Source organism: Malurus melanocephalus, unplaced genomic scaffold, assembly GCF_030028575.1.
Source record: "Malurus melanocephalus ecotype Western Australia unplaced genomic scaffold, MMel_1.1 scaffold_129, whole genome shotgun sequence".
In the NCBI taxonomy this organism is placed as follows: Eukaryota; Metazoa; Chordata; class Aves; order Passeriformes; family Maluridae; genus Malurus; species Malurus melanocephalus.
The window spans coordinates 956,542-971,465 of NW_026623361.1; the positions used below are offsets into that span (position 1 = coordinate 956,542).

The window sequence follows — 14,924 nt, forward strand, 5'->3', positions numbered from 1 at the left end:
AGCCAAAATAGGTGGTTTCTGTTGTATTGCTTGAAACCACTGCAACTGATGGAACAGTGTTTCATTTCAGCATTTGGCTTCTTTTCAGTGTTTGGTATGAACTACTGCCTTTTACAGTTTGTGAAGCCTTTGGGAGCCCTGCACATGGAAGTAACTATTGAATACAGACATTTGCKATTGCCCAAAAAAGAAAAAAGATGAAAACACAGATTTAGGGTATAAAGAAGTAGTGATATTTTTCTTATTTTTTGTTTGTTTGTTGTCTTTTTTGGGGAGTACTCTTTAGTCTGAGRTAAAGGGCTGTGTTACTATGAAGTGGCAAACCCCCAAAAGGGGTTATGCTAACAGGACCTGGAGAACAAACATTCCCAYGTGAATGGGGTCTGGATTTGTGATACATTGTGTATGATAATGGCACAAACCTCACCCTCCAAAAGAGAACTTTGAATATAGGATGGCACTTCAGAAAAACAGTCCTTTACTAAATGGAAGCAGACCTCTGCAATATCTGACCAGAACTCATGGACTGTGTGCATTTAAAAATCAGAGCGGCTGATGTTAAAACCAACTGCAATTTGTTTTCTGTCCGGAGCTTATGTAGACAAAGTGGGTCCTGTTTTGCCTCAAAATTGGGTGTTTGTTACCTTTGGTGACAGAAAGAAGGCTGACATAGYATGGGGAGGTGCTGGGCATGTTACYCGGACTGTGCCAGGCCTCACCAAGGTCACAATGTCCCTCCCACCCAGCCCTACCCACTGCCAGGGAATGGCTGTGTGCTAAATCAAAGGAACCAGCAGACTTGGGCAATGGGGATGAATGCTGGGTCTCAGCACCTGCGGGATCAGCCCAGATGAGGRGAAAATGCCATGGAATCAGTAATGACTTTGCAACAGGAAAGCTCCTGGGAGATGTAAATGATTGTAATGGGAGCACTTGTCAATTCAGGACTTTGAAACATCTTCTTTTTCTTACAGTGGGAATCTGTCTTGTGAGAAATCTGTCCTAGAATCTATCCCACTAACGGTGTCTGTGAGGGATGGGAACCTTCAGTGGCCACAGAACAGGACTTAATGGGAATATCAGAGGCAGGTTTTTCCTAGAGCTGAAAATCATTTTTCTGAGTGTCATCATCCCTTGTGGATGTGCTCCATCCTGTGCAGACACCCCCATAATCTCTGCATGTCAGTGGTGTGGCAAAGATGACTGAAGAACAGAGAGATCTTCTGAGGAAAACTCAGATAAAAAAACAAAAAAACAGGTAACTACATTTTCTCTAACAGCATCTACACAAAATGTGTGTTCTCAGTTGAAAAAACTCATAACAAATGAAGGCAAAGAACCCAGAAAGTCAATCGTTGGCATAAAAGGAGTGAGGTTTTAGCTTACTTTTTTGGTTTTCACATTTTTCAATTGCCAATGAAGAGTTTGATAAAACAGACAAGAAGTTTTGAATCTTTCGGTGGCAATTCCTGATCATCCATCAAATAAAAAACAGTTTGGCACAATAGTTTCTCTTGAGCTTGGGAGACCTGAGCTGTTCTTAGRCATGGGTACAGCATGGGCCTTTCTTAAACCTCCTGTGTCATAGGAGAAGCATGTTTTCTTTGGGAAGGCCACTCTCCTGAGAGATCCAGCAGTTCCTGCMGATCAGCACACTGCTCTACATATCTGTGTGTAAAAAATGCCTCATATTGGAGGTTTGAGTGATAGTCATGAGAAGCTCAGTTCTGCTATCAGGACATTCAGCTAACGAGAGGATACTCCRTGTTTTCTTTCAGTGAGTGCTAGACTTACCCGCATGTAGAATTCCCTGCCCTCGTTCCCTGATTTGATTTGGAAGATGTAATAGGCTCCAGGATAGCGAGTTGTTGCTTGCATCTGAAAAATGTCCGAAGGCACAGACCTCCCAGACACCATGTCCATCACTCTGTACAGGATGGTGAACGGCTGATCTCTGCACCCRGGGTTTTCAGCGGGACACATGCAGCGGCTGATTGTCAGAGACAGAATTGTCATCAGAGGTTACAAATTGCTGTAATAGTTGATTCTTTTTATGCTAATACAAGTGCATAAATAAATAAACAGAGAATGTTGTTGACCAGCTGAAAGAATCAATGAAACTTGTAATGAGTTTTCTCACTTTTAGTATTCCCCATGTTGCTATTTTGGCCTATATTCTGCCTCCTTTCTCTTGCTGTCTAGGCCAAAATACCTTGGCACTCTCCTTAGATTACTCAGAAAGGTGAACTTCCTTTGAAGCAGCTCTGCAGGTGTAAAATACTTTGCAGGTGTTTGTTCTGATAGTAATTTAAACTGAACTGTCCCCCTGAGTAGTATTAATAATTAGATTGTTTCACTGATAGTGCTACATAATTGTAGTGATCTTTGTTTTACCATATTTTCTATACTATATGAAAAAAACATGCAGCAGACATCCCGGATCCAACCAGAGCTCTARCAAATGCAGAGCCTTAAGGAAAAAGAGGATAGCAAACCAAGAATATGGCACTTCCACCAATAGCTTCCAATTGTTTGTGACTCAGGGAATCCTTGAAAAAAAATTTTCTTTGTATTCATCAGCTCTTAATGCATTTCTTATGCATCAGCTTTTCCAGCTTCCCCTTACACCCAGATGAATGTTTAGCACCCACAGCCCCTGTGGCCAGGAGCTCCACAGCTGCCTTCATCTCCCTCTGCATGGCCTCCTTCTGACTTTGTCTGATGCTCCCAGCTGTTTTATTGAAAGGAGAGCAGCYAGTCAATCCCATGCTTATCCTCTTCACACATCTCAGAGCATCATATTTGACCCTATTCATGGCTGAAGGGCTCTAACTCAGCTGTTCTTCACAAGGAAGATATTCTATTCCATACTTTTGATCATCCTCATTGCTTCTTATGAACCTTTATCTGGTTATATTTCTTTGGACAGGAGGGGAAGGAACTGCACAGTCTTAAAGATGTGGTGCACGATGGCATGTGCTCCAAGGATATTTGAATCTTGAAATTCAGATTAATTTTCTGACCKCTAATGAGTACTGCAGATCATGGAACTAGAACAACCCTCAAATCTCAGTTTGGATGGATTATGATCAGATCAGTGCTCCTTATTTCATTTGTGAATTTGGGGTTGCCTTTTTACTTTAAATTAATCTACACTGAATTTCATCTGCCATTTTTATTGCACATTAATTGAGGCTTCTTCTCTAATATTTTTCTACCCACTCTTTTATCTACTGTCTTCATAACTGTTGCAGACTTTGCCCATTTCATGGCTTATTCTTCTTCCTAGGTTGCTTATGATGGACCAAGTTGGTCCAGCTCAGACCTCTGCAGATCTTCAGCGTGAAAGTTGACAGTTCAATACTACCCTCTGTTTAATTTTTATCTTTCAGCCTCTTACTCTCCCCTTCCAGGGACTTTGCTTGGTTACTTATGGCTGCTTAATTTCCATGATAATTATGTGAGGGTCTTTCAGAAGCCTTTGGAAATGCAAACAGACTGCATCAGTCCATGTGCCCTACCCACATGATGCTGATTTCTTCAGAGAACCCTAATAAAGTTGTGAGGCAGGATGTCCCTATATAAAAAGCATGTCGGGAGAMTTTACTGGGCAAGGGTGTTTTTGGCTATTTTTTCTATAACCTCCACTCCTGACATTAATTTCAGACAGTGCATCTGGCACATCCCCCATCAAAAGGCTCCCGGCATTACCAACATCCAATTCCTTCCACAGAAAACACAGATGCAAGGAATTCACTTGGCTTTTATACTGACCACTTGTAGACATATGCTACAAATTAAGTGCAGTACCATCTATACATGAGCCAAAGCCACCAAACACAAAGGTCAGAGATCATGAGTTCTGGTGCAAGCTGCTCTGTGAGGACTCTGTAGTTGGACTCTGGGGAATTTGGATACAGAGGCTTCAGTTATGTCAAATTCCAGTTTAAGACTCTACCACCTCTGGACTAGACAAAAACTGTCTGTCCACTCTTCAGCTGCCCTAGTTCAGAAAGCAATGTAAATACATGAATAAATTATGAAGGAAAGAAGCTAATTATTCATCTCTTGCCTTTCTAAAAATACATTAGGTGACCAAGCAATTCACAGTAATTGGGTTTAGCGCAAACACTGTGGATGAAATAATACAGACTGCAATATACAGACATCTGTCTGGAACTGAAATATTTTACACAAAAAATGTAAAAGAAATGGGCAACTTTTAGAAATGYAGGATTTATTTTCTGCTGTCTCAAATGATTCCCAGTTGAGACAGTAACAGCACTAACAGCCCCATCCAGACATACCCAGTTTCTGGGMAAGGCAGATCAGTCTGTGAACTATTCAGAACTTTTAACCTTTAWGCAATAAAAAACTATTTGTATCCTGCTCTAACAATCATCTAATGTTTTAAAGTACTTCCTAGGCATAAGCTAGTTACCATTTTCAGGAAATACTCTTACTAATAAACAGGCTGCATTTGAGCATATATAAAGTCAGTAATATAAGAACATGTCTCTTATTGCATCACAAGCCTTGCTGTTTTCTCAACTAACTGATACCTGTTTTTCCAGTCTAACTTCACATATGTCTGAGTATGATATCATATCACATCACACCTGGTGACCTGGYAAGGAATTGCAATTTATGATTTTTATAAAGCTTAGCAGTGGTAAATGCATCAACAGCATGTCTRTATAACTCTTTTGACAGGCTTCATGGCTGTGTTGTAAAATTGCAGCTTATTTGGTTTACCTTAGATACAATTCTCACAGATAGAATTTGCTTTGGTGGCTGTGGGTATGTTACTCACTTCTCATTAATCTGGAGATAAGGCTCCTCGCATCGTACTGGGTCTAAACATTTGTATTCTCCTGGGATATTGAAACATGTTTGCTGTGAAGTGCAGGTGAARTTTCTTATTTCACATTCATTGATATCTAAAACACAAGGAATGAGAGAATGGCTAAAGCAAGGAAATATGTACAAGCCACCATGCCTAAAAACTGATTTCCAGCTTAARAAATTACCCCAAAATTCATAAAACTCTTGCACCATGAGAGGTGGTCTTGTTGTAACTGTCCCTTCTTTCAAGATCAGTTTTTACTCCATTCATTTCTGCTTATTAGAGTGCTCCCACATGCTAAATGCTGCAAAAAATTGGAAAGTAACTGCCTGKTCAAGCTCTCTGACTTTAGAGAATGGGAAAAATAGAGACGTGCAGCAGAGGAGAGAGCATTTGAGGTCTTTCCTGTGTAGTTGTTTCTCAGTCAGTAAAGTCTTACTCAAAGCAACACACCAATTCACCTCAGCAGGAGTACTCACATGAGGACATTCTTACCAGAATTGTATAAATGGCCCCTACGAGTATTTCACTGTGCAATGCCAAGACCAATCATCTCAATTCTTGAAAACCTCTTTCTAGACACAGGATCTATTTTCTGGTCCCCTTGGGTTTTAATCGGTGCAGGAATGTTCTTACCTTGGCAGCTTCTACTATCGTCGAGCAAGTTATAGCCTGAAGGACAGGTACAGTAGTAAGAACCAGGCCCGTTCACACACTCATGCTGGCAGAGGAACTCTGAGAAGCTGCATTCGTCCATGTCTGCAGTGGGAAAACAAAGTTTAGTGTCTTCRGCTTTCCTGCCCAGAGAGCAGTCCTGCAGACAGGTGGCCATCCAGATTACCTGCCCATCACCCCAGCTGGAGGCCAGCATGCTCCAGCTCCCCGGAGCTCTGCAGCAACCTGACAAAATGCTATGCAACAAGTTCTTGGTTAAACACTTTTTTCCAAAGGAAACCAAAGCTGCTGCTGAACACAATGTGTGGCTTTTATTTATTTATTTTCCTTTTCTAATACCTGTCACCAGCTGGCCATGTTTTCATTTCTGTTTTACGTCAGAGATAGAGATACTCTGACAATAAAGCTGCAACTGTAATTTCAAAGGAAATACTTGGCAGTAGTTTTCTTTTTTTTTTTTCCTTTTTCTTTTTTTTTTTTTTTTTTTTTTTTTTTGGAGAGCAAACTTCACTTTCCCAGGGCCACATGGGCTCCAGCAGAGCTCCTGCAGCCAGCCCTGTCTGTTTTATGTTTCTTAGCCTCTAGCCAGCTTCTTCCAAGTCATTCCAACAAGACTACAAGAGCTCATCCCAGCCTGGGTCAGACATACTGGAAGGCCCAGCCCTCTCGCAGATACCCAGGAAGCTAGGCAGTCTGTCAAATATCTGATTGAAAGCAGAAACTGTGCTCTTTCCCCTTGCACTCATGAATTGACCAGTCACTGTGTTCTGCAGAACTGTGCTCATGTGAGAAAGACAAACTTCAGAGCTGCACATGGAGGCATGGCTGACGAGGGGAAAACACATGCAGAGGCACTAGGCTGAGGGAGACTGCCACTAATCATTTCCTTATTTCCCTGGTCAGGGGAAGAAAGAAACAAAGGCCAGAGGCCCAGCCAGGAACTCCCAAGTTCTTATTCCCAGCTCTGACATGTTGACTCTCCCAGGCAAATCACTTTTACTATTCAGACTGAATTTCTCTTTCTTCTAAATTGGGCTCAGTCCATTTATCCACTTTGGGTGTTTTGTGCAGATGGATTGGAAAGTATTTGAAGTCCAAATATATCCAAGTGGCTTTATGGCTGAAACCAGATTATCAAAAGGGAGATGAAAGGAACTCTACACCTACATAGTCCTGTTACTGTGTGAGTTTGCCCCGTGAGTTCACTGAAATAAACACCTTCCTGAAAACACATGGACTGAGGGCTGATTCCGTAAAGTGACTGAGACATCTACCACCCCCCTGGCATCCTAGTCCAGACCTTCAGAATACTGGATTTGTGTAACTGGTGCTTGGCTGCTGTCAGGTGCTGAGGGACTTAGAGCCCCAAGGCTCCTACATTGCTGCTGCTGAGCCCACAGTGTTCCTACACACTCCTGGCATTATGCTGAGTATGTGCAGACAAGATGGTTGTCATTTCAGAACACATCTAATTCTCTTGGAAGAGCTCTGTGGTTAGAAAGTAATGATGATGTTGGCAAAGCCAGGTTCAAATTTCCGTCTGTGTCCTTGATGTTGGGCAAGAATGCCTCCCAACTTCAAGGTAAGTTGGCTGCTAAACCATGGACTAATCCTGCTCCTGTTGAAGTAAATCTGAGTCCTGGGTGTCTCGTAAGAGTGTCCTCCTAATGCTTTGCGAGCCTCAGATGTCTAGTGATTGACTGTRAAGGGGAAGAAGCTCATCCAGAGAAATTTGTCCTGCTTTGTYAAACATTTTCTTGCACAAGATGGTCAGGAAAARATTTTCTGCTCTTATCTGGGTGGTRGAAAGTAACTTTTGTTGGCTGAACTCTCAGACATGGTTGAGGTTCAAGTACCACCTTACGGGGCATTGCAATGAACTGATCTGATTCAGACCCCCAAGTAGCTCAGGAGGTGAGCACATCAAAAACATTCAGCAGCCTAACTTAGAAGAAAAAATTCCATCAGAAAGCAGAACACTACGCTAGCTGTTTCAGTCTAAATGTTAAATGCTTAAGACACTTTCAGATTTTTAATATTTGTTCTTTCCCTTATAATAAGGACRTTATCAGGAAAAATATCTTGGGAAACACTAATCATGTACACTGCATCTCACATGCCTTCTGTCTCAGAAACAACGTGTTACATCTGTTTACTGTAAATTAAAACACAAGTATTTTCCAGTGCATTTTTCCTTCCAAGAAATATTGGCTGAATTCTCTAATTTTAGCAGGCTGAGGGAACAATGAGCAAAGAAATAAGTTTTGCCTTCAATTAAAATAAAATAATAAAATAAAAACAAGAACCGGAGAGGAAAAAGTGCAGTGACATAAGCACGATTTATTCTGCTGGGTGCTGAACAGTTCAGCACTAACTGTACTAAGAAATCATATGTTGTTTCTAAAATGAAGCCAGAGCCTACAGGGGAAACTGGGGAAGGTTTCAGGCATAAGTTGAGCAGTCGGAAGAGCAAAAGGAATACATGCATTCAACAGACAAATGGAAAAGTGCTTTATATAAAGTGTTTCTTTAATCATGGAAGAATGTTCTAGGACTATCTCTACTTGCTCTAATAAAGCTTCCTGTTCAGCATTACAAAGAGCTTTCTTATGTTTTKCTGTTACCTTGGAGCTTTTGAATATTTAGCTTATTTCTTTAAAACCATATGCAGCCCTCCTTTACTGAGCTTTTCTGGGTATTTGCTGTGTGCTTTAGCTGGAAAGAAGATCATATGTGTTGCAGCTATCCTGCTGCTACCATGGACCAAGGCAAAAAACTTATTAAAAAGTGTGTACAAATCAATACCTTTGAAAAAGCAAACTTAATAGAATTAAAGAAAAAATAAATAGAGACAGTTACCACTGCAGTTAACTCCATCAGCTTCCAGTTCATAGCCAGGTTCACAGCGGCAGAGAAAAGAGCCGTAGGTGTTGACGCAGGTCTGAGTGCAAGGGTTTTCACTTGTGCATTCATTCACATCTATGGGAAACCAATGCCAAATTCATCAGTGACTTCCCCTCAAAGTCCATGCTCATTTTTTCACTGCAGAGCATTTCAARGAGATTAGCTGTATAGTCAGAATGATTTGTTCTGAAAAATTATAACCAAGTCAGTGTTGTTTATTTGGATTCAGGCTGATGCTTGGGAATAGCACGTTGGAAACACAACATGTGTGGAAGTGCAGCATTTTGGATATGTCTTCATTAAAGAAAATAACATGGAGGATGGGGATGAAATTTTTATTACAAAYGTTTCTGTCATTATCCTGCAATTTGAAAACTATTGAACCAATATTTCACAACAAACTTGAGACAAAATGSAGCAAGATTTTTCTGAGAAAGGTAATACAATGTAGAATGGTCCTCATGGAAACCTTGGTCTAWGGCAAAAGGAATTTTTTCCTTTTAGGACAGTAGCAGCTTCTGGCCATCATTAGCACAGACCTTTTYTGGTAGCATGTGAAAAGATGCTCCCTGCTTTGCCAGGGAGACTGTGARGAGGTTGTGTTGACTTTGATTGAGGTAGCAAAAGGTGGTCTAATGCTAAGGAATCCATTCCAGATCTTGGGAGATTCTGATTTACTGATCTGACAAAGGTTTCTTATCTCAGGTAAGTCACATAGCCTCAGGTTTTAACAGTAAATTCAGTGCCTGAACTGTTGGCAATTCCACTGAATTGAGTGAATTGAGGTTTGGGCCTCTTTGCATATTTCTCCTGATAYATTGGCCATGTTGCACTTGAATGCCTTGGAGGTACTGTGAAAGCACACCAATATCTGACAAACGTGAACATTCTCAAAAGCAATGCCAGGATGGTTACTTGTGTTCTAAAAACCAGACAAGTTTTCAGGGTGTTGCTGGGTGAGGACCAAAGCTTTCAGTTGTGGGTCACCAAATACACACACACACTCRTACCTTGGCATGATCTCCCGTCATCATTGAGGGTAAAGCCCGGGTTGCACGTGCAGGAGTAGGAGCCGGGCACGTTGGCRCACAGCTGCTGGCAGTAGCCGTAGCGACATTCGTCGATGTCTGTGGGTGGGAAGGATGGAAAGTGGAGTGGTCTGCATTTTCACAGGAGATACAAAACAGTGGCACACTGAGCCAACAGTGCTGATAGCACAGAAATTACCCACCACGCTGGTTGTATATGWAACAGCCAAACTTGCAGGCATTCAGACATGAGTTATAGCTAAAACACACCTCTCCCCAGGAAAATGTAGCAATGTGGTTTTATCCACATCTGACATCTACCAGTGTGTTTGATGAATTGATTGTCATTGCTATAATCTTCAGATTAATGTAAACCCAGCAGCCCAGTCTGTCTTTTACGCAGCTGCCTCAAAGGATACCTGACAGCTGGCACAGCCCACCAGCACAACCACAGCCAACACTGCAGTGAAATTTTGCCAGAATCAAAATAGAAACCTTCTTTGCCTCCACATTTACCAAAGCTACTCACTGGAACAGCAATGTTTGTTACTAAAGGCTTCTTTTTTTAGTGTGGTTATTTTTGAAAGACCGTTTTTTGGAATAGTCACATTCACTTTATATATGAATTTTTAACTGACAAATTATAGACTGTATAAACAGTTAATTTAATGCCAAAGTAGCAGTTTGGGCTGAATTGCAGCATTAGCAATGCAATTGACTGCTACGAGCAAAAGAAAATCCTCTAAGATACGCAAGATGGTAAGTACTAGAAGATTTTTGCCCCAGAACGGAAATAAAACACCTGGAATAGTTGTCCTTTCAAAGCCCTAACATTTCCTCCRGTATAAACTGGCTTTTAATTTATGGAGATTTTTTTTTAATGACTGCTCTCAAAGCTTTGAAGCTTAATTTGTGCAGTAGAAAATCCAGGGGACTATCTGCAGTCAGTTAGCAAGATAACCTAAAGGCCAGGTCAGTGGTGGTGAGCACACCATCAGCAGGCTTCACCAAAACCTGCAGAAATTACACAGGTTTTAAGTAAATGAATAGCTCATTGTACCAACACAATTCATTTCTTTAAATGCATACTTTGTGTTTTGCAGGACTGTTGTCTCAAGAGTGCYACATTTTGAGGATAAGGATTTTTACAGGGCTGCTCCTTGTGGGTTGTTCATGTGGATGCTGCTGTACTGGCTCYTCCTGTGTAAACTTTACGGGGATAATTGTGACAGATAAAAATGTAGGTTTTTGTAACCATGATTTACTGACAGTCCACTAAAAAAATCTGTCTCTAAAACCCAACTTGGCCCCCTGATTATAGTAAATATTCCTTTACTGCTTTATGGTAGCAAAAACCACTTCTCCAAAGCCAGTGGGAGGTAGGGAAAACTGAGACTTTTTGAAATTGAGGGAAAAATATAGCAACTCTAAACGCAATTTACTTTTCTTTTTTTGCATTGCCTTGCAATAATCCACGCCATGATGACTTAAATAGGGCATTATTGGGATGATCAGATTTTAAATAGCATAACTAGATACTCAAATCAATTTAGCAATGCAGCCATTTCAGTTCTCTGTTATATCCATCAAGAAGAAGACTAATTTAGATCCATGTTCAAATCCTGAATGCTGCGCACAACCCTTTCATTTGGCCTGTGTCTTGGAGCGGTAATGGGTAACAGAATAGGTGATGCAGAGCAGAWTATTCCTTGCTGCCCTCCCTCATCCCCACCCTATCACATATGACTGTTCATTCCCAGCACAAGCTTTTTTTTCTTTTTCCCAAGAGAAATCGATTTATCATAGATGAAGGAGCAGGAGCCTTGGAGACGTCTTATCYCAGGGGAACTACAAGACAATGACTCCCTGAAGTGGCTATGGCTGCAGAGCCCCCAGCTTGGACAGGGSTTAGCTCAGTCCCTGCCAGGTGAATTACACAGCAGCTGTTTGCAGGCGTTAGGAAAGCAGCCATGAGTGCGTCCTTCATGGAATTGGTACTTGGGAGGAGAAAGCTGGAAAATAACTGGAGACGCTCCAGGGACAAATGGGCAGGGAAAGCCCATTCTCCTTCCAGTGGAGGTGTGACGGGATGGTCCAGTTCCACAGAGCTGGCAGCAAACAGCCTGCACAGCAGGGARAAAACTAATAATGGGCAAACTTTTCTTTAAAAAGTTGTGTGCTGATTCCTTGGTGCTGTCTGTGTACCTAAAATTAGCATCTACATCATCATCCCATAAGCGTGTCAAGTGAGGGGGAAGGGCTGGAGGAGAGATGGAATGTTTTCCGGTCCTGTTTGTTGAGCGATGTTTTTTTCAACAGGACAGAGCTCAAAGGATGAGGACATTGCTGTATGGAAAATATTAAAATTTAAATGAAACTGCTTGGAAGCTACTGAAATGGCACCCAGTTTAGAGGTAATTTTTTTTCTCACCCCCAAACAAAAGAATTGGTTGACTCTAAGGATTTACTGTCTGTCCCATTTTTTGATATCARATACAGATCCCTTCAGGTCCACATTGTTCCTGTTAGGGATGGACAGGTCTGTTTGGGCAACAGTCTTTTTGCACATGTGGCTGTGATTGATCTTGTATGAAAAGGAATCTGGGACKATGAAAAGCCCAGTTATTACAGTACCATGATGCCAGTCATATGGCATTTACATCTACAGGTTTGTTCCCTGAGGGAGCCCCTCTGGCAGGTACCTCATTGGCACTTACACAGGCAAAGGACAATTTCCACACAGCTGCAGGTTTAACTTGGCAAAAATGCTTGGTGACATTATTTCAGGGATTCWCAGGTGCACATACAGAGATACTCAGATACCATAGCACATGAGGGTTTTACCTAAACACTGGCCTTCTAGCAGCCAGTAGCCTTCAGTGCAGGAACACGTGTAGCCTCCCTCTGTATTTATGCAGATCTGGGTGGGGTTACACTGGTGAGAATCTGAAGCGCATTCATCTATATCTGCAACACAGAAATACAGAAGGAAAATGTTAGAAATGGCAACAACAAATTTTTTTCACACTGTACAATGTGTGCACCCCCTCTGTGCAAGGAATCAAAGTTTTGAGAAGTAGAGAGAATGATCATAACCCAAAGGAAAATTCACAGTAACAGATGCCTGAGAGCTGTGAGAACTGATGGTGCACATCAAATCTCTCAGTTTTGCACATCAAATCTCGCAGTTTTGCAGATGACTCAATGTTTCTCCTCCAAAGGAAAGTCTTGCATTATCTCAAACTTTTTGTTGCTTCCACATTTGCTATGTCACTGAGCTGGGACTTCCATTCTATGGGGCAGTGTTCAGCCCTAGGAAGAGGCTGCTGAAAGGGCTGTGTAACCCCACTGAAGAGTAAGAGCTGAAGAGGAGTTCAAGCGATGTACAAACACAACTCAGAGACATGAAAAAAAATTACTTGGTACCTCCACCAATGCAGACTATCTCACTGTAATTTTTCAGACAGAAAAAAATCAACTTTTACCTGACCAAAAAATGTATACTTCCCTGGAATCAATTTCCTGACAATAAAACTATTTTCTTTTAATTTTTCCCCCCCATCTTTATTGGTTTTAATGTATTTGCCTTTTTATTACAACCCCTTAGGGTGTTTTTGTTGTGGGCTTTTTTCCCCCTTTTATTTTTTTACAAAGGAGGTGAATAGCATTCCTACATTTATGTAAGCCARGACCCTGGATCCTAACTGATTAAAAATGCCTTTCGGAGTCAGAAGTTCAATTTGAATCACGCCTTGCTCAGTATCTTCCCTGATGTTTCAGGCACCAGGTTTGCCTCTAGAATAGTCACAAATGGAAATACCAAAAGATAAATTGTGTCATTTTTTCAGCCAACCCAGATTTCTATGTTTTATTTATTGATATGTAAATTATTTTTTGTTCCAGCATACTGTGCACTAGCCTTTGCTGAAGTACTTTATCATCCAAGAAATGCTACTCCCTTGATCCTCCCCTGATTCTTATTAACCCAGACTTTGTTAGGTCATGACTGAAAGTATCTCACCAATGCCCTGGGCTGGAGCAGGCAGCGAAGGGCAGGAATTGCATCTCTGTATCTGCCCCAAGGCAGCGAGCGCAGCCAGTCAGCTGTACAATCCTAGCAGTCATGAAMTAACTGATCCAGTCTACCAGCAGCATAGCTAACATGTTCAGATATATAAATAAATACAGAAATATCATACATATGGAGAGAGTCTAGAGTTCTTATCTTGCCAACATCTGTACTGGAGTAATTTGTGGTGAGTCAAAGTTGGTAAGATAACAAGAGGGRCACAATTAGAGGTAATTAACTCTGTCAGAAATCGGTTCCCATGTATTTATTGGCCGGATGAAGGTTGGAAAAATTGTGGGGGAAGTGGGAAATGGGTAAGATAACAAGTCTAGACTATATAGGTCCATAAATATGTTGTTCAGTTCAACTATTGCTTCTGTGATTGGACTAAAAAATCTGRATCCTCCCTTCGTAGTGTATCACACATTATTGGTTGTATCTGAACAGGGATTTTATCTAACCATAAATTTAATAACAATGACATTAATGTTTTCTAAATGAAAAAGCTTTCTATTTTTCATGCTTACTTATTGTTTTAGAGTGGTACCTTGGGATCTGGCCAATTCTGCTTTTCCTAGTCTGCACTAAACTTAAAAAAGAGATTTTTATTTTSCATGTTCCCTGTTTCCAGTAATATTATTAGGTGAAGCAAACTGAAAACAAAATGAGGGTCGTGGTCTTGCCACATATGGTAGCAAAGTTGTTTGAAGACTGTAGATCCTCCACTCTTCTTTGGTGCATTTTTCTTCAGGGGTACGATATGTCTTGAAGCAACAGGCAGGTATGAGATTGGTTTTGTTCCGTCATCTTTTTAGCATGGGCATGAGCTTCACTCCAGAGAAGTAAGACATATTGATTCTCTTACATTTGCTCTATAGCAATCAGATTTATTTGCTTACTCCCAGTCTTCACTTTTAGTGGTGGTATTGGAAGCATATTTCCGTTTGAATGCAACATTTATTACAGTGGAGGCTTCCTGTGGAGTTTCTGCCAGAAAACTTGATGAACCTGAAATTGTCCATGCAGAACACCTTGACTCCTCACATTTTGCACTAAACAGTACCTTGGTGACTTCACTAAAGAAGTTTTATTCAACCAACAGGTATAAACAGTTTTGTCGGTCGCAGCAAATCCTTTTGGTTGGGCCAGAGTGCGTACACTCAGTTCTGTATTGCATGTCTGGCACTCTCTAAGATTGCCCCTTACCATGACRTGCTATTAAACTCTGACTGACCCAGCCAATACAATCAAATAAATTATTTTTGGCAAGCAGCCTTCACAGTTAAAACAGGTAGCATAACTCCAGCCTGTCTGTCCCAGATTATGCACGTTATATAAGCCCACTGAGTGAGAGCAGATATTTGCACACTGAAAAAACTATTGGTGCAGCAAGTGGCCAGCC

The 14,924-nt window shown here is 41.2% G+C and overlaps 1 protein-coding gene across 1 annotated transcript in view; it reads right to left on the reverse strand.

The window, feature by feature from the left end:
* Positions 1 to 14,924, reverse strand: part of FBLN5 (fibulin 5) — a 50,960-nt gene that overhangs the window by 8,326 nt on the left and 27,710 nt on the right. Inside the window, exons 5-10 of the mRNA XM_057370615.1 lie at positions 12,298 to 12,420; positions 9,436 to 9,552; positions 8,381 to 8,500; positions 5,483 to 5,605; positions 4,814 to 4,940; positions 1,795 to 1,990 (exon numbers count right to left, since the gene is read on the reverse strand). Coding sequence (XP_057226598.1) covers positions 1,795 to 1,990; positions 4,814 to 4,940; positions 5,483 to 5,605; positions 8,381 to 8,500; positions 9,436 to 9,552; positions 12,298 to 12,420 — 806 coding nt within the window. The remainder of the gene's footprint in view (positions 1 to 1,794; positions 1,991 to 4,813; positions 4,941 to 5,482; positions 5,606 to 8,380; positions 8,501 to 9,435; positions 9,553 to 12,297; positions 12,421 to 14,924) is intronic.